The sequence below is a fragment of the Lepidochelys olivacea genome (genome assembly GCF_965140295.1).
Source record: "Lepidochelys olivacea isolate rLepOli2 genome assembly, chromosome: 8".
Taxonomy (NCBI): Eukaryota; Metazoa; Chordata; order Testudines; family Cheloniidae; genus Lepidochelys; species Lepidochelys olivacea.
Genome location: NC_140418.1, coordinates 41,078,734 through 41,106,048, shown reverse-complemented (window position 1 = coordinate 41,106,048; position 27,315 = coordinate 41,078,734). Strand labels below are relative to the sequence as shown.

Genomic DNA, 27,315 nt, shown 5'->3' with positions numbered 1-27,315 from the left:
TCGTATGGATTGAGGTAAGTGATAAGATCAGAAAATTCCCCTTCAGAGTGATAGGATCAGAAAATTGAAAGGAAGATGCAGACATAAACCCTATAAATTTATTATTCATTTCCCGTTCTCAGTATCTCTCACCTGCAGGTTCTATAAATAATGAGGAGTCGTAGTATCTTGATGCAAACAGGAACAAGTGTATTGTGGGGATTGGTATACAGGATAAGGGAAAATGGGGTGAGAGAAAAATAATTACAGCGATTACAATAGGTGGCATGAAGCTGGCCCCTTACAAACCCTTAGGCCAAATCATAGACCGCAAGGTAAGTAATCAAATAAGAGTCCAATTATAGCAACCTTCTTCACAGTTCAAGTGCCGTCATCAGTCTATAGGGGAGGTGTTTTCATAGATTCATAGATTCATAGATATTAAGGTCAGAAGGGACCATTATGATCATCTAGTCTGACCTCCTGCACAATACGGGCCACAGAATCTCACCCACCCAGTCCTGCAATAAACCTCTCACCTATATCTGAGCTATTGAAGTCCTCAAATCATGGTTTAAAGACTTCAAGGTGCAGAGAATCCTCCAGCAAGTGACCCATGCCCCATGCTACAGAGGAAAGAGAAAAACCCCCAGGGCCTCTTCCAATCTGCCCTGGAGGAAAATTCCTTCCCGACCCCAAATATGGCGATCAGCTGAACCCTGAGCATATGGGCAAGATTCACCAGCCAGATACCCAGGAAAGAATTCTCTGTAGTAACTCAGATCCCACCCCATCTAACATCCCATCACAGGCCATGTTGGTTGCTTAGGACCTACAATCCCTTGGCTAATGTAAAGCCACAGGAGAGGACTCTAAGGTGTCCCTTGAGGAGAAGATCTTAACGTGATGTTGATGTTACTGGTCCTGATCTAGTTGACCTGTAAAGGAAAACGCACGCACTCCTGCCACTAAGATGGACAGCCTGATTGTGAGTGCTGATCACCCTCATATATCTTCCTTGGCAGGAAAAATTCCTCCTTAAGGAAAAACCCTGTGCATTCCCCAGTCTAAACTGGAAGTTGTTTACAAGAGTTAAATCAAAAAGAGTGGGACGGTTGGGTCAGATGACCCAGGAGTCCATTTTGAAAACTAGGGTTCCATTTTGGAACCCAAAATGGCTTCTTTACACAACAAGGAAATTGGATAACCATATAACCAATATAAACATTAACACATATCATGAACCCAATTGAGCTTCAGGAATTCTTGGCCCAACAAGAGATGCCTCTCTTTCTTAGGCAGCACCTTTTGCAAGAGAGACATCACTCTGGCATGGTGGCCTGGCCAATAACAGCGACTGTGGATGATATCCACCATATGGTCAATGCCCATGTATCCCGTGTCCATGTGCAGAGCTTCAAACACTTCTCTCTGGAGTTTCTCTGGCAGCACCACCTGTTGGATCTGTCCCTCTCCCAGGATTGTTGTCCTCCTGTAAAGGATCCCCTCTACCAGCTGCAATTGCTTCCATTGATTCAGTAATGTCAGCACTGGTGTTTCTTCCTTCTGCCTCTCCTGGGCACTGGGTGCCCGTTGCCTGGGCAAGTAGGACCTTACGTGGGAGATTACTGCATCCTTTTCCTGTAGCCTTCTCAATTCTTTCTTAGGCAGGCCTGGAATTAATTCTATGCCTGGCTTGTGGAGTGACTCAGCTCTCTGCATTGCATTCCTTTGGCATTCACCCTGGGTTGCTATGGAGGACACATTGCATCCAGCATTCAAAACTGTTGCCACCTCCTCTCGGGGTAACAAAGACAGGCTATCAGCATTGGCATTACTTCTCCCAGGCTGGTACTTTGTGTCAAAGTTGAACTCTGCCAGCTTTGCCATCCACTTTTGACTGGTTGCGTTCAATTTAGCAGTAGTAGTAACATAGTTCAGTGGATTGTTGTCAGTCAGTACTGTAAATTAGTGTCCTAGCTGATAGTCTCTAAATTTATCTGCAGCTGCCCATTTTAATGCCAAGAACTCCAGTTTATGGTCAGGATTTTTTTTTCAGAAGGAGTTAAGCCCCTGCTGGCATAAACTATGACCCTCTCCTTCCCTGACTGAATCTGAGCCAGTACAGCTCCTAGCCCCTCTGTGGATGAGTCTGTCTGGAGTATGAATGGTAAACTGTAATTGGCATATCCCAGTATTAGTGCAGTAGTCAGCTTTGTCTTCAGCTCTGTGAAAGCCTGGTCACATTCATCTGTCCAAACAGTACTGGGTATCTTAGTGGGACCCCTCTGATTTCTCCTTCTGGTCTGGGCTTCACCTGCAGTTAATCTGAATATTGGGGCTGCCAGTTTGGAGTAGCCTTTGATGTATCTCTTGTAATAGCCAGTGAATCCAAGAAATTGTAACACTTCCTTCCTGTTGATTCTAAGGGGTACATCCTGGCAGGAACCAGGAAGTTCTCCCAACATACTGCAGTTTGTAGTTCACAACTTGTAGTTCCCAGGGCTGCTGTTGAAGCACACTGGACCTTGGGCTACAGAAGAAAGGATTAGAATTAAAAATTATCTTGACAAATTAGAGAATTGGTCTAAAATCAACATGATGAAATTCAATAAAGACAAGTAGACTTCACTTACAAAGGAAAAATCAAATGCACAACTACAAAATGGGGAATAACTCACTAGATGGTAGAACTGCTGAAAAGGACCTGGAGGCTAGAGTGGATCACAGATTGAATATGAGTCAACAATTGCTGCATTTGCAAAAAAGGCTAAGATTACTCTGGGGTGTATTAACAGGAGTGTCATACATAAGAAACAGGAGGTAACTGTCCTGCTCTACTTGGCACTGCTCAAAGTCACTCAGTGAGTTTGTGAAACAGCAATAGCATCCAAGTGTCCTGATGCCCAGGTAGCATTTGAGATTAAGTGCTAGGAGCAAAGGCGAAGGAGAGCAGGTTAATTATTAGTAGTATTAAGGAACTGGGATGCCCATGAAACACTTTTAAAAGTATTTAAAGCCAGAGCTCCTGCTCTGAAGAGTTTGCAGTCGAAGTTAACATGACAACAGGAAGAGATAACTCAGGGTTGGATAATGGGGCAGTACTAGGCTGAAGCTGAGGGTGAGATGGGCAAAATCAGCATTCAGAAGTGCGGGGGTGGGGGGACAGCAGTGGGACAGGTGTAGTGATGGGCCAAGTGTGAGAGAGGGCAGCAGTGGCAATGATGCCTAGGAAGGCTGTAAGGGCAGAAGCAGAGGAGGGACAGGGAAGAGTGGGCATTGCAGTGGTACAAACAGAGGAGTCAACGAGGTAGAAACACCTGGGGTTGTGCTAGGGAAACTGCTTGGCAGGATGGGCTTAAGGGGCCAGGGCGAATATGGCAGCAATGGGGCATGGTGAGATGCATGTCTCAGACTTTGTGCACCACACAGATTTTTCCATGTGTTTATGCCATACATTTTTAAACAGTGGTGGGAATTAACTATTGGGACAACTTATCTAGTGACACAGTCAATTCTCCATCATTTCCAGTCTTTAAGTCAAGGCTGGATGTCTTTTTAAAAGATCTGCTGTAGTTCATACAGAACTTACAGGCTTGATGCAGGAATTACTGACTGAGGTTCTCTGGCCTGTGTTCTGCAAGAGGTCAGACAAAATTATCATAATTGTTGCTTCTGGCCTTAAACTCTATGAATATCCAAACTTTTCCCAGAGCCACATAGCAGCTAATCCCACAAAGCTCACCACTCCTGGGAAGGCATTGTACTGGCACTCTTGTTCCTCCCTTTTCCTGTAGGTGGGGTTTCCCTAGGAAACAGCAGCTGTTCTACTTCCCAGTGCTGGCAGGCAGCCGACTGGAGTCTGCATTGCCAGAGTCAGCCTGTATTTGCAAAGACTCCTCTCTCTTCCCCCTACACTGAAGTTTTTCAGCCTGGACAACAGCTGGATCCTCCTACCTGTTCTTCTAGGCACTGGTGGAGAAGGTGGGGATTTTCTCTCAATGTAGCTGGATTTGCCTGGGATTTCTGTTCCTCCTTCAGCTGGTAACATACACTTATTGTATCTGGAAATGGGACTGTCCTTGGGTGAAAACAGAAATGATTGGCAGGTTCTTTAAGCTTAGTCTGGGTGTGCAAAGTTTTGAGGACAAAGCCATCTGTCTTGGGGCTGAGCAACAGTGTGGTTGGCTTTCTCAGAAGCATGCTTTTGCTGTCACACTTTCTGCTTCAATTCTTGGTGTTGTGTTGGCACTTTTTCCTTTTTGTGGATTGCCAGGAGGTGGCCCCCTTTGCTATGCAATACAAAGTGTTAGAAGAAGTGCCAAGTGGAACTGTGATAGGGACATTATCTGAGGATTTTGGCTGGAAAGAAAGAAGTGAACCAGTAGAGACCTTCCAGCAGCTGCATTTTCCCAAGGAGCTCCCTGTCTGTGTTGGGTCTGGAGATGGTTTGCTTAGCACAGCAGGGCGATTGGACAGAGAGCAGTTATGCAGGCACAACGATCCATGCTTGTTCTCTTTTGATGTGCTGGCTGCCACACACTTGGCTTTAATCCACGTGGAGATTCAGGTCTTGGACATCAATGATCATGCACCCCGATTTCCAAAACCTGAGCTGGAACTAGAAATATCAGAGAGTGCATCTTTACGAACACGAATACCACTGGACCGAGCCCTCGATCCAGACACTGGCTCCAATGCCCTCTGCTCTTACTCATTATCACCCAGTGACCACTTTGCTTTGGATATAATTTCTGGATCTGATGGAACTAAACATGCAGAACTTGTAGTTGTTAAAGAAGTGGACAGAGAGCTCCACTCTTCTTTTGATCTAGTATTGACTGCCTTTGATCATGGAGAACCACCAAAATCAGGCACAACCTTACTTAGGGTAATTGTTTTAGACTCCAATGATAACAGCCCCATGTTTGCAGAGAGTTCTTTGACAGTGGAAATCTGGGAAGATGCTTTGCCTGGGACAATTCTTATAAACCTTACAGCCACTGACCCTGATCAGGGTCCCAATGGGGAGGTAGAATACTCACTCAGTAAACATGCTTCACTGGAGGTGTTGAACATGTTCATCATTGAAGCCAAGACAGGCAGTGTAGTTCTGAGACACCCCCTGGACTATGAAGAAAATCATACCTATGAAGTAGATGTACAAGCCAGGGATCTTGGAGCCAACCCTATCCCAGCACACTGCAAGATCCTCATTAAGGTCCTGGATGTCAACGACAATGCCCCAGATGTGCACATCACTTGGGCTGCCCAGGTGCCAGTGCTATCTGAAGCTCTTCCTAAGGACAGTTTTGTTGCTCTGGTGACAGTAAGCGATCCTGATTCTGGAAACAATGGACAGGTGCATTGTTACCTTAGTCAAGGACTTGAGCATTTCAAATTGAAAAGGACCAACAGATACACTTATATGCTGTTGACCAATGCCATCTTGGACAGGGAGAGGTGGGCAGAATATAACCTGACATTAATGGTCCAGGACAATGGGAACCACTCCTTAGCCGCGAGGAAACACCTCACTGTATGCATCAGTGATGTCAATGACAACCCACCACTGTTTGAAAGAATTACATATGATGTCACCATTGCTGAGAACAATATGCCTCCATCCTACCTGATTACTGTCAAGGCTCACGATGCTGACTTAGATTTTAATGGAAAAGTCACTTATAGCATCCAGGACTTCCTTGTTTCAGATTTGGTCTCTATTGATTCAAAAACTGGCGAAATCTTTGCGCTCAGAGCTTTTGATTATGAACAAATGACAAGTCTGGAATTCCTGGTGACAGCAGAAGATGGGGGTCACCCCAAACTTGTGTCTAATGTTTCTGTTAGGGTTAGTCTGCTTGATAGGAATGATAATTCCCCAGTGATCGTGCAGCCAGTGCTGGTGGGAGGCAAAGCAAGGATCATTGTTCTAGTCAATGCACAGACCGGATGCCTGTGGCTATCCCTAGGGAACGACAGCCCCCAAGGTACAGCAGTAACCACCATGACACCAACACCCAGTTCAAACGTTTCTCTGCTATTCACCATATCTGCCAGTGATGCAGATTCTGGCCTGAATGGGGCCCTTCACTATGATATTCTGAGTGGGAATGATGCCAGTTTGTTTCTCATTGATCCACTGTCAGGGCAGGTGTTTATCAACAGCGGCAATGCCAGCAGCCTCATTGGCAGGGAATGGGAATTGGGGGTGTTGGTAAGGGATCAAGGGAACTCACCTCTACAGGCTAAAGCCATTGTGCAGTTAAGTTTCAGAAATCATCTTGACCAGCTGACAAACTCAGCCCAGGAGGCTCAGATGCTGAGCCCATCCATGGTGACTGTTATCTGCCTAGTTGTGCTATTAGGCACTTTTCTTCTTATTTTGGCTTTAATTGTGTCTATATGCAAAAGAGAGAAGAAAGATAACATGGCCTACAACTGCAGGGAAGCGGAAGATGCCCACAGACATCAGCAGCTCAAGAAGCCCCACAAACACATTCAGAAAACAGATATATATTTAGTCCCTGTACTCAGAAACAGGCAAGCTGTGCAGAGTGAGGCTGAGCAAGTTCGCTCCTGTGAAGAAGCTTTGCTGAAGGAAAGTTCCTGGGATGAACCACTGCAGACTCCATTTCATTTAACCCCAACACTGTACAGGACCCTTAGAAACCAGAAAGGTCCAGCTGAACAGAAAGATGCCTTCAATCTCCCTGCAATACAGTGCAGACCCTTCCACCCACACAGGCTAAGAAATGCATCAAAAGAGAGCTCAAGCCTTCAAGATGCACAAACTCACTCCAGAAGCTTAGACAAGCCACAGCTGAAGCCTTTGGGAGATGAGAATTGCGACCTCTCACTGCCAACTACGCAGCCCTCAGACATGACTCTGAAGAGACAGAGAATTGCCAAGACAGACACAGGGCCCAGGGAAGCCCATCCCCACCAGCACCTCCTGAGAAGCCTAGTGAGGCTGTCTATGGTGGCACTTGCAGAGCAGGACCCCACAGGAGAACTTGCTATGGAGTCGCCTCCTGTTCAGGTAGGAGCTGCCTCTCGGCTGTGTTAGATTGAAGGGCCATATTATCCTTCACAGTCTCCTGTGAATCTCTGGGCATGTAGAGGGCTCACTGCGGGAAGAATTTGACGTGTTCTGTCTGGGTAAATATTCCCAGGGTACAACCTGGAGCCAGCCTCTCCTCACCCTGCACAAAGGGCGGGCCAATTTGGGAGAGTGCTGGGACATGTCAGGGGCTCAGTGGGGCAGTCAGCACACCAAAATCCCTGCCCCCCGCCCCCGACTGAGTTCAGCACTGCAGGGACAGGCCAGGGGAGCTTGGTGGGAAGGGGGGATTGTCACACAGAGAGGGAGTGATGCCTGGTTTGTTTTCCCTACGCATAAGTGTAGTTGAATACAGTCTGTGCTGTGAAGGGAGTCAGAGGGATGTGCAGAGGCAGCAAGCGCTGGGGCTTGAGGCTGGGGGGCTGCTTGCTCACTTTTCAGTTTCAGTCTCCAAGTGGGAATACCAAACCATCTGCAAGAGAAGGAAACACTATAAAGAGCTAGCACAGTGAGAAGGGGACATCCTGACAGGAAGCATCCTGAGTGGTGATTGCATGCAATCAACAGACTCTTCCTGTCTTACAGCAAATCTCTCAGCTGCTGTCTCTGCTGCATCAGGGCCAGTTCCAGCCCAAACCAAATCACAGGGGAAACAAATACACAGCCAACAATGGCAGCAGGTAAGACTCACACACAGCTAGTCCCACTGCCTTACTGCCCCTGCCTACTTCTCCCCAGCCCCTGCCAGGAGAAGTCAGCTCCAAATGCTTCCGAAGAGAAGATCTTCATGCTAAGAGAGTTCCTTGGAGCCTCAGGCTGTCTGCTTGGCCACAGGACTGTGTGCTGCCTCCCTGCTCTGTGTACCTGACTTTGGAGATGAGAGGGATGAGGCGACAGGGCTGGACTCACTCTGACTTCCCCAGGGACCCAGGCCACAGCCCCATGCATGCTGGCTGGTCCCTCAGGCCCTGCTCTCATGTGGTCCTGCCTGTAGCTTTGACCTGGGCACCAATACCGCTGCACTTCTCCCTTCTCCCCACACAAGCTGCTGTGGGTCAGCAGCCACTGGCATGGCTAGGACTAGGACAGTGGCTGGATGGGAGAGAGAGAACATGGCAGTGGGGGTACAGGAGAGCGCACTGAGAGGGAAGGAGAACCCAAAGGGGAACTGGGAGAAGACATCCCAAAGCCTGCGGCAGCATCCACACCCAGGGGAGGGGCCTTGGTGAGAAGAGCAGCTGGCAGAGGGAAGTGAAGGGAGGGGGGCAGAGCAGGAAACTCTGGGCCAGTGAGGGAGAAAGGGAAGCCCCAAAGGAGGAGATGAGGAGGACAGAGACTGAGAGGGATTGGGGGGAAAGGGAGAGAGACCCTGAGAAGTATTTGGGAGGGGGAAAGAGACTATCAGAGGTATACAGGAGAGTAGAGAGAGAATGTGAGGGCTTGGGGAAGGGGGAGAGACTGTGAGACAGCTTGAGGGGCAATTCTGAGTAGGGTTGCCAGCTTTCTAATCACACAAAGCCAAACACTCTTGCCCCTTCCCCGTCCCTTCTCAGAGGCCCCGCTCCCGCTCACTTCATTCCCTCTCCCTCCGTTGCTCGCTGTAGCCCACCATCATTCACTAGCTCATTTTCACCAGGCTGGGGCAGGGGGTTGGGGTGCAGGAGGAGGTGAAGGCTGTGGGCTCTGGGAGGCAGTTGGAGTGTGGGGTGTGGGCTCTGGGCTGGGGCAGGTGGTTATGGTGTGGGAGGACAATGGTGGGTTCCAGCCAGGCGGTGCTTACCTTGGGCGGGTCCCGAAAGCAACCGGCACATCCCTCTGGCAGTGGCTCCTAGGCAGGGGGGCTAGGGGGTCTCCGCATGCTGCCCCTGCCTGCAGGCACCACCCCCGCAGCTCCCATTGGCCACAGTTCCTGGCCAATGGGAACTGCAGAGTCAGCGCTCGGGGCTGGGACAGTGCATGGAGACCCCTGACACTCCCCCCCATGAGCCACAGGGATGTACCAGCTGCTTCCGGGAGTGGCGCAGAGCAAGGGCAGGCATGGAGTCTGCCTTAGCCCCGCTGTACCACCGGACTTTTAGTGTCTAAATTCTCCTGGTTTGGGTGAGGAATTGGTAGCATTGCCGGCAGCGTAGGCAAGGCCAGGTGAGATCAGCTGTCACTGTTACTAGGTACAACATCAAGGTGTGCCACGGCCTGTTAACATGATGCTGAGCACGCTTGCCCCACCTATGCTGCCTTTTAATGGCCCACTCAGAGGTGCTGACTGGAGCCGCCAGGATCCCGTTTCAACCAGGCGTTCTGGTCGAAAACTGGACACCTGGCAACCCTACCTGCCCTAGGGTTGCCAACTTTATACTCACGCAAAACTGAACACCCTTCCCCTGACCCCTGCCCCACCCCTCCTCTGAGGCCCAACCCATGCCCTGCCCCTTCTCCAATGCCTCCCCCCATTCACTCCATCCTATGCTGCCTGCAAGGTGGGGGTCTGCCATGTCCTAGCGCAGGGTCATGTTCTAGTGAATACAACCCCAGAAAACGAGCGTGTGTATGTGTGTGTGTGTGTGTGTGTGTGTGAGGGTGAGAGAAAGACCTCTAGAGTCTCCTGTGTGTTTGTGGTATTTGTATACTTGACTGTGGGCTCCCTAAGGCAGGGTCTGGACTGTGCCCTGTTCTGTTCCCAGCTCACTGTTGGCACTTAAATAATAACAGTTGGCCAAGTGGGTTTGTGCAACTGTATGCAGGATGGCAATCGCCTCCATGATTACTTACCAGGCCTGTGACATTTTGCCACCTGCTAGGGTGACCAGACAGCAAATGTGAAAAATCGGGATGGGGGGGGCGGAATAGGAGCCTATATAAGAAAAAGACCCCAAAATCAGGACTGTCCCTATAAAATCGGGACATCTGGTCACCCTACCACCTGCCCTGCCCCTGCCCCTAGGGTTGCCAACTTTCTACTCACACAAAACTGAACACCTGTGCCCCACCCCTCCCCCACCCCTCCTCCAAAGACCCTCCCCTCCCCTCCCCCAACCCTTCTCCAAGGTCCCGCCCCCGCTCACTCCATCCCCCCTCCCTCTGTTGCACGCTCTCTCCACCCTCACTCACTCGTTTATTTTCACTGGGCTGGCTCAGGGAGCTGGGGTGTGGGAGGGGTGAGAGCTCTGGCTGGGGGTGCGGGCTCGGGGTGGGGCCAGAAATGAGGAGTTCAGGGTGTGAGATGGGGCTCCAGGCTGAGGCAGTAGGTTGGGATGCGGGAGAGGGTGAGGGCTCCGGCTGTGGGTATGGGCTCTGGGGTGGGGCCAGGGATAAGGGGTTTGAGGTGAAGGAAGGGGCTTCAGACTGGGGGGTGGAGCCAAGGGCTTCAAAATATGGGAGGGGGCTCTGGGCTGAGGCAGGGGCTTGGAGTGTGGGAGCGGGTATGGGCTCTGGGCTGTAGGGTGCAGGTCTGGGCTGGGGCCAGAAATGAGGGGTTCAGGGGGCTGGGGAAGGTGGTTGAGGTGCGGGGTGTGTGAGGGCTACAGCTGGGGGTGCAGACTCTGGGGTGGGGCTGGGGATGAGGGGTTTGGGGTGCTAGAGGGGGCTCCGGGCTGGGAATAAGGGGTTTGGAGGGTGGGAGGAGGATCAGGGCTGGGGCAAGGGGTTGAGGCTTGTGGGGGAGGTCGGGGTGTAGGCTCCAGACAGCGCTTACCTCAAGCAGCTCCCCAAAGCAACAGCATGTTCCACCTCCGGCTCCTACGCAGCGCGGCCAGGTGGCTCTGCGTGCTGCCCCATCTGCAGGCGCTGCCTCCACAGCTCCCATTGGCCACGGTTCCTGGCCAACTAGAGCTGAAGTGCCAGCACTTGGGGTGGGAGGCAGCATGTGGATCCCCGTGGCTGCCCCTATGTGTAGGAGCTGGAGGGGGGACATGCTACTGCTTCTGGGAGCCATGTGGAGCCAAGGCAGGCAGGGAGCCTACCTCAGCCTTGCTGCACTGTTGCCAAGACTTTGAATGGCCCGGTCAGTGGTGCTGACTGGAGTCGCCAGGGTCCCTTTTCGACCAGGTGTTCCAGTCAAAAACTGGACACCTGGCAACCCTACCTGCCCTAGGGTTGCCAACTTTACACTCACACAAAACCAAACACCTTTGTCCTGCCCCCTGCCCCACCTCTCCTCTGAGGCCCCACCCACACCCTGCCCCTTCTCCAACACCTCGCCCCACTCACTTCATCCCTCCCTCCCTCTGTCACTTGTTCTCCCCACCCTCACTCACTCACTCATTTTCACCAGGCTGGCTCAGGGGACTGGGGTGCGGGAGAGGGTGAGGGCTCTGGCTGGGGGTGCAGGCTCTGGGATGGGGCCAGAAATGAGGACTTCATATTGCAGGAGGGAGCTCCAGGCTGAGGCAGTGGGTTGGGATGTGAGAGGGGATGAGGGCTCTGGAGTGGGGCCAGGTATGAGGAGTTTGGGGTGCAGGAGAGGGCTCTGGGATGGGTGCGGGGTGGGTGAGGGATCTGGCTGGGGATGTGGGCTCTGTGGTGGGGCTGCGGATGATGAGTTTGGGGTGCAGGAGGGTCCTCAGGGCTGGGATCGAGGGGTTCAGAGGGCGGGAGGGGGATCAGAGCTGGGGCAGGGGGTTGGGGCATGGGGGGTGACTCAGGGGTGCAAACTCTAGGCAGCTCTTACCTCAAGCAGCTCCTGGAAGCAGCAGCATGTCCCCACTCTGGCTCCTATGTGGAGGTGCAGCCAGGCGGCTCTGCATGCTGCCCCATCTGCAGGCACCGCCCCTGAAGCTCCCATTGGCCTACGTTCCCAGACAATAGGAGCTGCGGGGGCAGCGCTTGGGGCAGGGTCAGCATGCATAGCCCCCCTGGTTCCCCCTATGCGTAGGAGCTGGAGGGGGTACATGCCTGCTGCTTCCCGGGAGCTGCACGGTGCGGAGGCTAGCGTGGAGCCTGCCAGCCCTGCTGCACTGTGCCGCCAACCGGACAGACAAGAGCCCAGTCAGCAGTGCTGACCGGAGCTGCCAGGATCCCTTTTTTACCGGGTGTAACCCTGACCTGCCCCCCAGTGCACAGGGGACCTACAGTCAGCGCCTCACTGCATACAATCCAACATACTGTGGCTCCAGGGAGTGCTGCGAGTGGCCAAACCACCACGCTGACCCTGCCAGGACCCCAGCATGAGCAGAGGGTACAGAGACAAGTGAGCTTCAAAGGCACACAAAGGAGCTGGGCCTGCAGACACAGGCTGGGAAGTACATGAGCAAAGAACAGTGAAGGGCAGCCAGGGGCTAATCATTGTGTCACCCCCAGCTCTACCCTTTCCTGAAGCATGCCCTAGATCCTCATCTGCCAGGGACAAGAGTGGTGGGTAAGGTGGAGGAAGGAAGGTGTCTGGCTGAGGAGTACACAGAGGGAAGAGTAGGCACTGTTTTCTCTCTGCTTTTCCAATGCTAGAACCTGTACCTCCTCCCTGTCCACGATCAAACTGGACCCTGTGCCACCCAAACTCTGCTGCTCCAACTTTCCTTCCCTTCTCATGGGATGGCAGGGAGAGAAGAAATAAAGGGACCAAGGGGAGATCAGGCTTGGGGGAGCCCTGCTGGAAAAGCCTTTTTGAAATAGGATCTTAGAGTCTCCCAGATCCTCAGTAGTGTTTAGCACCTAACTTCCATTGATTTCAGTGGGAGTTAGGAGCCTAAATACCTGTGAAGCTCTGGGCCTTCGTCCCTTCTCCATAGGGATTTGGAGGGGAGGAAGCAGGAGAAACTGAGTACACTAGCACAGGGGAGCGACACTAGGGCAGAAAGGAGGGATGAAGAGTACTGAGCACTTGTCTATGTGGGGAAATTTTCTGGCATAACTATACTGTGATAATTCTACTGCTCTAAGTCACCATGTGGACATGTATTTGGGAATGAGGACTTTCTATGGTTTAGCTCATACTGCTTCCAAAGCGACAAGAGCCTAACCAGAAAAAGGCTCTCCAATGGTGGCAAAGACCCCTAAGATCTGAGAGGGAATGGACACTGAGGGTGAACAAGCTGAGGGAGTGAGGGTCAGCGGGGCCCTCTGTAATAAATACCAAGCTTTGCCTTCCTGCATGCAGCACCTGAGCCGGGGAAGCCCTGCTGCACAGGCAGCTGACACTGGAGTAGTATTCCCTTTTGTAGATCTCTGGGCAGAGGGTCAGGGACGTGTCCTGCATTACCCAGAAAGTGAGTAACAGAGCCCAGGGCCCCCTGGCTGCCCACCCTCCGGCCAACACTTTGAAAGGACTAGGAAGGGATTGGAGAGGCTGCTTTCAGTCACTTAGGTCTCTCTGAAATGTTCACCTTTCAGGGGGACACTTCCCAGGCTCAGTCTCTTTCTACAGTTTAAGCAAAACACCTCCAAGAGTTTTAAAAGAGCTGGTCAGTTAATGTTGATTTTCAGTATGTCTTGGAATGCTGGGGAAGTTTCAGGAGACTGGAAGAAAGCTAATGCTGTGCCAATGTTTAAAAAGCACAAAAAGAAGGACCTTGACATAGATCTCAGGCAAGATCATGGAATGGCTGATACAGGTCTTGATTAACAAAGAATTGAAGGAGAGTGATATAATTAATGCCAATCAATACAAGTTTACAGAAAATAGGTCCTGTCAAACAAACTTGATGAGATTACAGATTTGGTTGATAAAGGTAATAGTGTGGATGTAATATACTTAGACTTCTGTAAAGCATTTGACTTGGTTCCCATGACTAGGGCCCTACCAAATTCATGGCTGTGAAATCGGTCAGCCCCTGTGAAATATGGTCTTTTGTGTGCTTTTACCCTATACCATACAGATTTTGTGGAAGCAGACTAGCGTTTTTCAAACTGGGGGTCCTGACCCAAAAGGGGTTGGGGGGGTTGCAAGGTTATTTTAGGGGGGTCATGGTATTGCCACCCTTACTTCTGTGCTATCTTCAGAACTGGACAGCTGGCGGCTGTTGGCCAGGCGCCCAGCTCTAAAGGCAGTGCCCCACCAGCAGCAGCGCAGAAGTAAGGGTGGCAAAACCACATCATGCCACCCTTGCTTCTCTGCTGCTGCCTTCAGAGCTGGGCAGCCAGAGAGTGGCGGCCTCTGACTGTGGGCCTAGCTCTGAAGGTAGCAGTGCTGAAGTAAAGGTAGCAGTACCGCAACCCCCCTACAATAACCTTGTGACCCCCCCACAACTCCTTTTGCGTCTGAACCCCTGCAATTACAACACCATGAAAGTTCACATTTAAATATCTGAAATAATGAAATTTGTGATTTTTTAAATCCTATGACCACGAAATTGACCAAAAGGGACCCTGAATTTGGTAGGGCCCTACCCATGACATTTTGATAAAAAACTAGAATGATATAAAATTAACACAGCACATTTAAATGGATTAAAAACTGAGAGGTCTCAAAATGTATTACTAGTACTTCTAGGTGAGTACCCTAACCACTTGGCTCCAGGGTACTCTAGGGCAGGACTTTATCAGTCTTTCCCGTTGAAGCTGTTCCAGCATCTATAATTGCTTAACTTTGACGGGACGGGGGAGTTTGCGAGTGACATTAAACTGGGGGGAGAGGTAGATATAGTGGAGGATAGGGATAGGGTCTCTACTGACCTCGACAAATTGGAGGATTGGGCCAAAAGAAATCTGATGAGGTTCAACAAGGACAAATGCAGAGTCCTGCACTTAGGACAGAAGAATCCCATGCACTGCTACAGGCTGGGGACCAACTGGCTAAGTGGCAGTTCTGCATAAAAGGATCTGGGGATTACAGTGGACGAGAAGCTGATTATGAGTCTACAGTGTGCCCTTGTTGCCAAGAAGGCTAATGGCATACTGGGCTGTATTAGTAGGAGCATTGCCAGCAGATCGAGGGAAGTGATTATTCCTCTCTATTCGGCACTGGTGAGGCCACATCTGGCGTATTGCATCCAGTTTTGGTCCCCCCACTACAGAAGGGGTGTGGACAAATTGGAGAGAGTACAGCAGAGGGCAACAAAAATGATTAGGGGTCTGGGGCACATGATTTATGAGGCGAGGCTGAGGGAACTGGGCTTATTTAGTGTGTAGAAGAGAAGAGTGAGGGGGGATTTGATAGCAGCCTTCAACTAACTGAAGGGGGGTTCCAAAGAGGATGGAGCTAGGCTGTTCTCAGTGGTGGCAGATGACAGAACAAGAAGCAATGGTCTCAAGTGGGGGAGGTCTAGCTTGGATATTAGGAAAAAAACTATTTCTCTAGGAGGGTGGTGAAGCACTGGAATGGGTTACCTAGGGAGGTGGTGGAATCTCCATCCTTAGAGGTTTTTTAAGGCCCGTCTTGACAAGGGCCTGGCTGGGATGATTTAGTTGGGGTAGGTCCTGCTTTGAGCAGGGGATTGGACTAGATGACCTCCTGAGGTCTCTTCCAACCCTAATCTTCTGTGATTCCATCAATTAGAGCAGGGGGACAAGAACCAGAGTCTCCTACCTCTCCCCTGAGTGCCCTCCCCACAGGGCTAGCATGTCACTCTCACACACTTGCACAAAGAATATTAAGTTTTTATACAAAGTGAAACAGCTTTAACAGGTGCGATTGGCAACCCCTCGCCCCAGCATATACCAGTGATTAGGGTGCTTTCCTGGGAGAATCCAAATTCAAATCCCTGATCCACAACTACCAGAGTGAGGATTTAAACCCCATGCTGGCTGGATGCCCTGGCCACTGGGTTAAAAGTAATAAGGAGGCAGCAGCTCCTACTTGTTTGTTTATTTGAAAAATAACTGACTTGGCTTGGGTGCCAAAGGGGTAGGGCTTAAGTTACACATTAGCCCTTTTGGCTACAGAGATGCACTGGGAGCTCATGTTCAGCTGATTATCTAACATGACCCATGTGTCTTTTTCGGAGTCACTGCTTCCCAGGATAGAGTCTCCCATTCTTTGTTCCTACATGTATACATTGACTTTTAGCCATATTAAAATGCATGTTGTTCGTTTGCACCCAACTTACCAAGCGATTCAGATCGCTCTGTATCAGTGACCTGCCCTCTTCATTATTCATCACTTCCCCAGTTTTGGTTCATCTGCAAACTTTATCAGTGATAATTTTATGTTTTCTTCCAGGTCACTGACAAAAATGTTAAATAGCAGTGGGCCAGGAGCTGATCCCTGTGGGACCTCACTAGAAATACACCCCACTGATGATGATTCCTTGTTTACAATTACATTTTTAACATCTGGAAACACAACATGAATTTTAGGTCTCTCTATGGGACAAAAACATCAATCTCCAATTTATTTGTGCTTGTCCAGCTACAAATATATTGTTAAGTTGGAAATCAATAGCAAAAAGCACAAACTCTATACTCCAGTTCTGTACATGTCACAAGTATGCAGGGCTGCAGAAGTGTACAAAATTCTATTGTATTATTTAAGAAACAGTCTGTGACCAAGTAATTCCAGCGATAGAGACATGTGCTGAAAGGAAGAGGGGTGAGAGGAACCAATGGAAACAGGTTTCAAAGTAGCAGCCGTGTTAGTCTGTATTCGCAAAAAGAGAAGGAGTACTTGTGACATCTTAGATACTAACCAATTTATCTGAGAATAAGCTTTCGTGAGCTACAGCTCACTATAATTCGTTCTACTTTCACAATCCCTCCTTTTGGTCAAGCTACGCAATGACCAACAATTACTGGGTTCCACATATCAATCATTCTTTATCTCTTTGTTCATCAGTGATATTTAAAATCATCAAATTAGCACTCTGGTTTGGGGCAGCTATCTGTGTAGCATGCCTGACACAATTTTGGATACAACAGGAAAGTAACTGAAAACATATAAAAATTATTAGGATTCCAAACAGGAGAGTTAGGGCTCCCTGAAACAACCTGTTTCCTATGCCAGAGAAATTGAAAAGGTTTACTTAGCCACTTCCATAAAAAAACTTGGTTCTTCGTGGGGAAGATATGTGATTTGTTCTAAGTGGCTAGCACGATCTATTACCTCATTGGTGTTGTCTGGTATATACACACAGCAGTCTTTTCCAATGAGAGCACAAGTCCCTCCTTTTGCCGCCAGCACTATGTCCAATGCCTGACGGTTTTGGAGGGCCATCTGTCGGATTGCCCCTGTTTCTTTGGCCAGGGCTCTTAAACTTTCTCCGGTTTCATTTGCCATTATTTCAACTACTGCTTGTAACCTTAGGAGCCTTTTTGCATGGTGTATTACTCCCCCTAATGGTATGAAGGAACCGCCAATGGCCTCTTCCCAGGTTAAGGGGCTTATGTTATTTACATACCATTGGGCATCTGTTAAATCCCTTCTTTTTCGCCTGAAATTGCAGAGGCGTTCTCGAGGGAAGGTTCCTAACACTAAAGTGAGCTGAAGCTCACGAAAGCTTATGCTCAAATAAATTGGTTAGTCTCTAAGGTGCCACAAGTCATAGAATCATAGAATATCAGGGTTGGAAGGGACCTCAGGAGGTCATCTAGTCCAACCCCCTGCTCAAAGCAGGACCAATCCCCAATTTTTGGCCCAGATTCCTAAATGGCCCCCTACAAGGATTGAACTCACAACCCTGGGTTTACCAGGCCAATGCTCAAACCACTGAGCTATCCCTCCCCCTCCTTTTCTCAATGGAAACAGGAAGCACCAATACTGGGCTTCAAAACAATCAAGATGTGACAGTAGCACAGCAGCCTCTGCTACCCCCAGGACCTGTTTTTCTGGGAAGAGCTGAACCATGAAGAGATGAGGTGGCGGGGAGGGACATGGAGTTGGGCAGAGGGTAGCATCAATGCTCTGGATTTGGTCTCCTTTGCAGGAATGCAGGGCTGGATGCTGATTGCCTCAGTATAAAGGACAGTGGCCAAGGAGAGAGTGAGGCAGATGACCGGGATTCAGAAAATGGACTCAATCTTTCCATACACCAGCTGGTGGGAGAAGAACTTGAGAGCCTTCTAGAGCCCCATGCAGGTGAGGTCACTATACTCTGTATGGCACTCGAGAGAGAGCCTGCTCCATCCTCCCAGAAGACCTTCTTTGCACCAGTGTGGGGCTGCCTGGGAGCGGGACTCTGTCTGAAACCACAGTCTAATTAGCTGGTTGGGCTTTTTTGATGATGACACTGCTGAGAGCTTTGGCTGCCCAGGGAGTTAGCTGCCCAGGGAGTTGGGAAGCTCTGGATGCCGAGGGAGCAAACTGAAAATTTCCATTTTGGTTTTCCCAAAATGGAATTTTTCACACTTTTTTCTTCTATGAAAAATGGTGAATTTTTGACCTTTTGTTCTAATGTGGGACAATTTCCCTGCTCCCCTAAAATTCCATTTTTTTCACAGGAGGGAAAGTCTTTTTCCTGCTGGTTCTAGTGGTGCTCTTCCAAGATCCTCCCACAAAATAACCTTCACACACATGAATCACCAAACTGGGATATATCTCATATTAAATTGTGCAGATGTTCAGAATAGGACTGTGCCGCTCCCAGGCTCTGTTGGTTTTCTTAGTGGGGCTTGAACATGGCCATATGCTCGACTGTGCTGGGCTCCTTGAGTGGAGGAAAAAGTGATGAGCAGTAAATTGTGCAGCGCTGTGATTCTCCCTCTTCCTCCTTATATGAGAAAGGGTTAATGATGTTATCTTGTAAATTATCATTTCAGGACATTTTCCTTAACCCCTCATTGAGCCCCCCCACAGAACTATTGTTCCAGGCTGTCTGCAGATTCAAGCATTTCTTTTTGCAATGCCCCTTGCCCCTGCAGTCTCTGCCTAGCACGGTCTATGTGAAATGTGCTTCTTCTTATGCACTGTGGACCTTGCCCTGCCTTTCTCTCTCTTCCCTGCCCCGTTTGACTCTGACAAGAAGGGCAACTAAAATGATTAGGGGTTTGGAACAGGTCCCATATGAGGAGAGATTAAAGAGGCGAGGACTTTTCAGCTTGGAAAAGAGGAGACTAAGGGAGGATATGATAGAGGTATATAAAATCATGAGTGGTGTGAAGAAAGTGAATAAGAAAAAGTGATTTACTTGTCCCCATAATATAAGAACTAGGGGCCACCAAATGAAATTAATGGGCAGCAGGTTTAAAACAAATAAAAGGAAGTACTTCTTCACACAGCGCACAGTCAACCTGTGGAACTCCTTGCCTGAGGAGGTTGTGAAGGCTAGGACTATAACAGGGTTTAAAAGAGAACTAGATAAATTCATGGAGGTTAAGTCCATTAATGGCTGTTAGCCAGGATGGGTAAGGAATGGTGTCCCTAGCCTCTGTTTGTCAGAGAGAGAGATCACTTGATCATTACCTGTTAGGTTCACTCCCTCTGGGGAACCTGGCATTGGCCACTGTCGGCAGACAGGATACTGGTCTGGATGGACCTTTGGTCTGACCCAGTATGGACATTCTTATGACTGCCTCTCCGGGCTGCAGCTCAGGGTGGGGCCTTGCTGAAATCTGCTTGTCAGAACAATCTTTCTATTCCTCAGACAGGTTCATCAGCTTACAGAATCTGCTCAGGCTCTGTCCATGTAGGCACAAATCCCACTCCGCTCCGGCAGCTGCTGCTGTTTGCCTACCAGCGTCAGTGGGGCTGAGTTAAGCTGATGCACTCAGAGTTGCTCTGTAAGTGGATGGAGCTAAGAATGGATTTTCCTCAGCTGTTGGCACAGCCACTTGCTTGAGGATTGGGTGGCTGGAAACCATATCTTTGCATGGAAGCTTGACAGTCTGGTTGGGTCAGGCGTATGTTTGGCTGTTCCCTTTCCCACAGGAGGAATGTTGCCCCAGGCCTGGTCCCCAGGCTTATAAGTGTATCTGAGCACTGCACCATCTCACTAGCACTCTGCTGTGGATCTCATCTTCCCAGATAAATCCTGAGTACAGTGCTCTCTGAAATGTGCTCCTGGTTCCTGACCCCAAGTCACAGACCCCTGCTAACTTATATAGGCTTCTAGCAAACAGCTTGGCTGATACTGCAGGTGACTGAGCTAGTGACAATAAGCTCTCCAGGAGGATAGTATGTCGAGGCAATAACCAGCTGGGGCCTCAGAAGGCTTCAAGGGAGTTTGGCACCTGACTGCCCAGGGCTCCTGTGGGATTCCCAGCCCACATTTCTCAAGGACACTCTGTATCACAGGCATTCACGCCAATTTGCTCCTCTCTCACTAAAGCTCGGTAAACATATCTAGCTTCCCTCTCCCTGGCATGCACACCAAGTGCACACCATGGCCTAAACTTCCTCCCTCTGAGCTCAGTGCTGATACTTTCACTCCACCCAGGTTTTGGGCTGATAAAAGTTGAACCACTCAGGAGCAGCAAACAGGCTTGTAGTGAGGAGCTATCAACCTCTCCCAGAGTTCCTCTGATAGATAGATGTCATGATAGATGGAGCCATGGTCCATGCTACATGGGAAGGGTGTATGAAAGAAAATGACTATGATGACAGGCCTACTGAGGCTTTGCCACAGCACGAGTCCTGGCTTTGTCTCCCTTAGTTACCCTATCTGGAACTTCATGCAGACACAAATATCTAGTAGTCAAATAATATACTGCAAGTAGCCATCATTCCATGGGGGAGGAGAAAGTCTAAATAATCCAAGAAACCATATGGGAAAGTCTTACAAAACTGTTGGGATTCTATAAAACTGGGAAAGGAATGAAGAGAAGTTACTGCATAGAGAATAGCATATTTTCTATAGGGATTTGGACTCAGCCTATAGAATTTTATAGCAAGAATTCTCCATTCAATTCCATAGGGTGTTTAAACATACTGTAGAAAGGCTACAATTTGTATTACATTCTACAGCACTTTTCCCAAAACGGGGTGGGGTGGGGGTGGGGGAGAGAAAAAATTAACAGAACTAAATCTATTCCAAGTTCTTGCCCATCTCCCCCTGCCCCCTCCCCCCAGCAACATACGGGGCCATAAGGCAACAGCTAAGTCCCTGGCTAACACTCCTAGCATAGGCACTTCCCCAATGGTGTAGAGCTGGAACAGCTGTCTTGATGCCCTTCCCGCCACAGAGGGGTTACTCCAGGATCAGAAGGAGCATGGTAAAGGACCATTGCACTTCAGTTATTCTGATGAAGCAGCCTGTAGGGCTTTTCCATTCAGCATAAATGCCCGCAGCCCTGAGGTTGCTCCAATTCACTTCAGGAGCTGGGCAGGCCCCAAGAAAATTCCAGGACATAGCGTGACATCAAGGCACTTATTGCTCCTCACTCCATTCCTGTACTGAGCAGAGGTGAGTAGGGTGGAGAATTATTTCTGCTAGTCTCTCTTCTCTGTTCATGGGAGCTGCTCCCCACAATGGCAGATGCTGTATAAATCCCCACAACATTGTTTCTTTAAAGAAGTTTTGAATAAATTGAATGAACTCAGAACAACAAGCCCTGGCAAGGGGAATCTATAGGAACTATAGGCTATAGGAACTGTGTTAGGGCAAAAGGCAGAAAGGCACCAGAGAGGCACTAAATAGCTAGCTGTTCTCACCTTAGCAGGGTTTATTGTTACAAGAGCAAATTGACTTTATAGAGCCACAGAGAAGGCTGCCATGGTGGGCAGATGTCTTTACAAAGGCTGCCCACAGGAAACAATTTTCACTGATCCAGAGTTTTTCAAGGCCTGAAGGGACCATTCTGCTCATCCAGTCTGAGGTCTTGCAGAGACAGGCCAGAGAATATCATCCAGTGACTCCTGCACTTAGACATCCAATCTTGATTTGTAGACCTCAAGCCAGAGAGAATCCACCACAACCCTTGGTGAGTTGTTGAACATAAGAACATAAGAATGGCCCTACTGTGTCAGACCAAAGGTCCATCAAGCCCAGTATCCTGTCTTCCGACAGTGGCCAATGCCAGGTGCCCCAGAGGGAATGAACAAAACAGGTAATCATCAAGTGATCCATCTCCTGTCGCCCATTCCCAGCTTCTGGCAAACAGAGGCTAGGGACACCATCCCTGCCCATCCTGGCTAATAGCTTATCCTATGGACCCATCCTCCATGAACTTATCTAGTTCTTTTTTGAACCCTGTTATAGGCTTGGCCTTCACAATATCCTCTGGCAAAGAGTTCCACAGGTTGACTGTGCGTTGTGTGAAGAAATACTTCCTTTTGTTTATTTTAAACCTGATGCCTATTAATTTCATTTGGTGACCCCTAGTTCTTGTGTTATGAGAAGGAGTAAATAACACTTCCTTATTTACTTTCTCCACACCAGTCATGATTTTATAGACCTCTATCATATCCCCACTTAGTCATCTCTTTTCCAAGCTGAAAAGTCCCAGTCTTATTAATCTCTCCTCATATTGCAGCTGTACCATACCCCTAATCATTTTTGTTGCCCTTTTCTGAACCTTTTCCAATTCCAATATATCTTTTTTGAGATGTGGGTGTACCATGGATTTATATAGCGGCAATATGATATTTTCTGTCTTATTATCTATCCCTATCCTAATGATTCCCAAGATTCTGTTTGCTTTTTTGACTGCTGCTGCACATTGAGTGGATGTTTTCAGAGAACGATCCACAATGGCTTCAAGATCTCTTTCTTGAGTGGTAACAGACAATTTAGATCCCATCATTTTATATGTATAGCTGGGATTATGTTTTCCAATGTGCATTACTTTGCATTTATCAATATTGAATTTCATCTTCCATTTTGTTGCCCAGTCACCCAGTTTTGAGAGATCTTTTTGTAGCTCTTTGCAGTCTGCCTGGGACTTAACTATCTTGAGCAATTGTGTATCATCATCAAATTTTGTCACCTCACTGTTTACCTCTTTTTCCAGATAATTTATGAATGTACTGAATAGGACTGGGCCCAGTACTGACCCCTGGGAGACACCACTATTTACCTCTCATCTGAAAACTGACCATTTATTCCTACCCTTTGTTTCCTATCTTTTAACCAGTTACCAATCAATGAGAGGACTTTCCCTCTTATCCCATGATGGCTTAAGAGCCTTTGGTGAGGTACCTTGTCAAAGGCTTTCTGAAAATCTAAGTACACTATATCCACTGGGTCTCCCTTGTCCACATGTTTGTTGACCCCCTCCAAGAATTCTAGTAGATTGGGGAGGCATGATTTCCCTTTACAAAAACCATGTTGACTCTTCCCCAATAAATTATGTTCATCTATGTGTCAGACCATTTTGTTCTTTACTATAGTTTTCTGGAGCCTTTTTAAAAAAATTGGCATCACATTAGCTGTCCTCCAGTCATCTGGTACAGAAGCTGATTTAAATGATAGGTTACAGACTGGAGTTAGTAGTTCTGCAATTTCACATTTGAGTTCCTTCAGCACTCTTGGGTGAATACCATCTGGTCCTGGTGACTTATTACTGTTTAGTTCACCAATTTGTTCCAAAACCTCCTCTAATGACACCTCAATCTGGGACAGTTCCTTAGATTTGTCACCTAAAAAGAATGGCTCAGGTTTAGGAACCTCCCTCACACCCTCAGCCATGTAGACGGATGCAACAAATTCATTTAATTTCTCTGCACTGGCCTTATCATCTTTGAGTGCTCCCCTTGGTGTGAAAAATTTGCACTTTATTTTCAGTCTCATTTTGTCTAGCTTCAATTCCCAGCCACTAGATCTTGTTATAATGGTTTGCTGGATAAAAGAACCCTCTTCTAGCAGAAATCACAGAATCATAGAATTATAGAATATCAGGGTTGGAAGGGACCTCAGGAGGTCATCTAGTCCAACCCCCTGCTCAAAGCAGGACCAATCCCCAATTAAATCATCCCAGCCAGGGCTTTGTCAAGCCTGACCTTAAAAACTTCTAAGGAAGGAGATTCTACCACCTCCCTAGGTAACGCATTCCAGTGTTTCACCACCCTCTTAGTGAAAAAGTTTTTCCTAATATCCAACCTAAACCTCCCCCACTGCAACTTGAGACCATTACTCCTTGTCCTGTCCTCTTCTACCACTGAGAATAGTCTAGAACCATCCTCTCTGGAACCACCTCTCAGGTAGTTGAAAGCAGCTATCAAATCCCCCCTCATTCTTCTCTTCTGCAGAAGAAACAATCCCAGTTCCCTCAGCCTCTCCTCATAAGTCATGTGTTCCAGCCCCCTAATCATTTTTGTTGCCCTTCGCTGGACTCTCTCCAATTTAGCCACATCCTTCTTGTAGTGTGGGGCCCAAAACTGGACACAGTACTCCAGATGAGGCCTCACCAATGTCGAATAGAGGGGAACGATCACGTCCCTTGATCTGCTCGCTATGCCCCTACTTATACATCCCAAAATGCCATTGGCCTTCTTGGCAACAAGGGCACACTGCTGACTCATATCCAGCTTCTCGTCCACTGTCGGTCCCTAGTTTGTAGCTGTGCATTGGATTCTTCCATCCTAAGTGCAGGACCCTGCACTTATCCTTATTGAACCTCATCAGATTTCTTTTGGCCCAAGCCTCCAATTTGTCTAGGTCCCTCTGTATCCTATCCCTGCCCTCCAGCGTATCTACCACTCCTCCCAGTTTAGTATCATCCGCAAATTTGCTGAGAGTGCAATCCACATCATCCTCCAGACCATTTATGAAGATATTTAACAAAACCGGCCCCAGGACCGACCCCTGGGACACTCCACTTGACACCGGCTGCCAACTAGACATGGAGCCATTGATCACTACCTGTTGAGCCCGACAATCTAGCCAACTTTCTACGCACCTTATAGTGCATTCATCCAGCCCATACTTCTTTAACTTGCTGACAAGAATACTGTGGGAGATCGTGTCAAAAGCTTTGCTAAAGTCAAGAAACAATACATCCACTGCTTTCCCTTCATCCACAGAACCAGTAATCTCATCATAGAAGGCGATTAGATTAGTCAGGCATGACCTTCCCTTGGTGAATCCATGCTGACTGTTCCTGATCACTTTCCTCTCATGTAAGTGCTTCAGGATCGATTCTTTGAGGACCTGCTCCATGATTTTTCCAGGGACTGAGGTGAGGCTGACTGGCCTGTAGTTCCCAGGATCCTCCTTCTTCCCTTTTTTAAAGATTGGCACTACATTAGCCTTTTTCCAGTCATCTGGGACTTCCCCCGTTCGCCATGAGTTTTCAAAGATAATGGCCAATGGCTCTGCAATCACAGCCGCCAATTCCTTTAGCACTCTCGGATGCAACTTGTCCGGCCCCTTGGACTTGTGCATGTCCAGCTTTTCTAAATAGTCCCTAACCACCTCTTTCTCCACAGAGGGCTGGCCATCTACTCCCCATGTTGTGATGCCCAGTGCAGCAGTCTGGGAGCTGACCTTGTTCGTGAAGACAGAGGCAAAAAAAGCATTGAGTACATTAGCTTTTTCCACATCCTCTGTCACTAGGTTGCCTCTCTCATTCAGTAAGGGGCCCACACTTTCCTTGGCTTTCTTCTTGTTGCCAACATACCTGAAGAAACCCTTCTTTTTACTCTTGACATCTCTTGCTAGCTGCAGCTCCAGGTGCGATTTGGCCCTCCTGATTTCATTCCTACATGCCCAAGCAATATATTTATACTCTTCCCTGGTCATATGTCCAACCTTCCACTTCTTGTAACCTTCTTTTTTATGTTTAAGATCCGCTAGGATTTCACCGTTAAGCTAAGCTGGTCGCCTGCCATATTTATTATTCTTTCGACTCATCGGGATGGTTTGTCCCTGTAACCTCAACAGGGATTCCTTGAAATACAGCCAGCTCCCCATGTAGGAATCTCCCCATGTAGGTGATTATGGGCTGTGATCAAGTCACCTCTTAACTTTGTCATCAAAAAAGCTATATAGACTGAGCTTCTTTAGTCCCTCACTGTGAAGCAGATTTTCCAGACCCTGAATCATTTTTGCTCTTTGACCCTCCCTAATTTTTCAACATCTTTTAAAAACTATCAGCTACGAGGCTCAGAAGTTGGCTGTTCATTGTAGATGGTATCTTGGGGATGGCTCCTAGCCCATACTCCATCCATCTCTGAAATGGGCGCACATGGTGTCTGTCACTGTGATTTTGTGTGATTGTTTTGAGTTGCATGGCAAAATACACCAGCTTGGCTTCTGGTTGCCAACTCTCTAATCAAACAAACTGAACACCACTGCCCTGCCCCTGCCCCTGCCCCGCTGCTTCCCAGAGGTTCTGCCCTGCCTGTTCACTCCATCCCCCCTCCCTCCGTTGCTCTCCCTCACCCTCACTCACTTTCACCACTGGACTGGGACAGGGAGTTGGGGTGCGGGAGGGGGGGTGAGGGCTCCAGCTGGGGTTGCAGGCTTTGGGGTGGGGCCAGGGATGAGGGGTTTGGGGTGCAGGAGTACACTGTGTGAAGAGAGTTGGGTGCCTAACAATGGGATTCACATAAGCCAGCACACTGAGTGGGGAGTCCCCTAAGCTAGCCAGTGGGAAATGTTGAGGAGAGGTGTGGGGTTTATGCCCTGCCCCCCAAAGGGAGTCAGGGCCTGATCCATACAGGTATTTAGGTAGCTAAGTTTTCATTTTGTGAGCCACAAAACCCCCACTCAGCTGCACCAAACCCAAGCCTACATTTTCATGGTAAAAGTCCCCTAGATGCCTAAGTTTTTGCATCTAGGGATGCACATGGCTGCACCACTCCAGGCCTCTAGACATCTGTCTCCTGCTTATGCACCAGGGTGATGCACGACCTGGGGGAAGATAAAGGCAGGCGTCAAATCCAAAAGGTGTGTTCAGAGGCCTTCCAGATGGGGACCCATTCAAAATCCGGTGGGGGAGAGGGGCAGGTCCCGCTTTATGAAGAATTTCTTCCATTGACCTACTGCCTCTCAGGGACATGAATTAACTACTTCGATTGGAGAACCCTTCCCATCACCGTAGTGAGTGTCTGCACTGAAGCTCTAAAATGTTGCATCTGCAGAGCTGCTGCTGTGCCACTGAAACATTTTAAGCGTAGACATGCCCAGTGTCTCATAACAGTTTACATAGCTGATTCCATCTTCCTCTCACTCTGTGGGTGCACTGGGGAGGCATTGTGGTGGTCAAACTCCCATTTGCATGCAAATTCCTTACAGTGATCACTCAAGGAGTCCAATGTATTAACAAAGAGATGGTGAAGGGGTGACTTGATTACAGTCTATATGTACATACATGGGAAACAAATATTTAATAATTGGCTCCTCAATTTACCAATGAAACCTATAACACAACCCAACAGCTGGAAGTTGAAGGTAGACAAATTCAGACTGGATATAAGGTGTAAATTTTTAACAGAGAGAGTAATTAACCACTGGAACAATTGACCAAGGGTTATGCTGGATCCTCCATCACTGACAATTTTTAAATCAAGGTTGGATGATTTTCTAAAA

At 48.6% G+C, this 27,315-nt stretch overlaps 1 protein-coding gene and 2 long non-coding RNA genes across 3 annotated transcripts in view; 1 reads left to right on the top strand and 2 right to left on the bottom strand.

The window, feature by feature from the left end:
- Positions 1 to 164: 164 nt before the first annotated feature.
- Positions 165 to 4,065, bottom strand: LOC311524551. The gene is made up of 2 exons (XR_014712580.1): positions 3,937 to 4,065; positions 165 to 2,512 (listed from the first exon to the last, which is right to left on the bottom strand). It is a non-coding gene; the product is annotated as an uncharacterized lncRNA (long non-coding RNA).
- The window catches only part of PCDH12 (protocadherin 12), a 33,852-nt gene continuing 10,266 nt past the window's right edge, over positions 3,730 to 27,315 (top strand). The window contains exons 1-3 of the mRNA XM_084635735.1: positions 3,730 to 7,024; positions 7,631 to 7,725; positions 17,836 to 17,987. Of these exons, the coding sequence (XP_084491861.1) occupies positions 4,181 to 7,024; positions 7,631 to 7,725; positions 17,836 to 17,987 (3,091 nt within the window). The 5' untranslated portion in view covers positions 3,730 to 4,180. The remainder of the gene's footprint in view (positions 7,025 to 7,630; positions 7,726 to 17,835; positions 17,988 to 27,315) is intronic.
- Positions 4,484 to 7,614, bottom strand: LOC311524550. Its single transcript, XR_014712579.1, has 4 exons — positions 7,379 to 7,614; positions 6,222 to 6,383; positions 5,128 to 5,324; positions 4,484 to 4,600 (listed from the first exon to the last, which is right to left on the bottom strand). It is a non-coding gene; the product is annotated as an uncharacterized lncRNA (long non-coding RNA).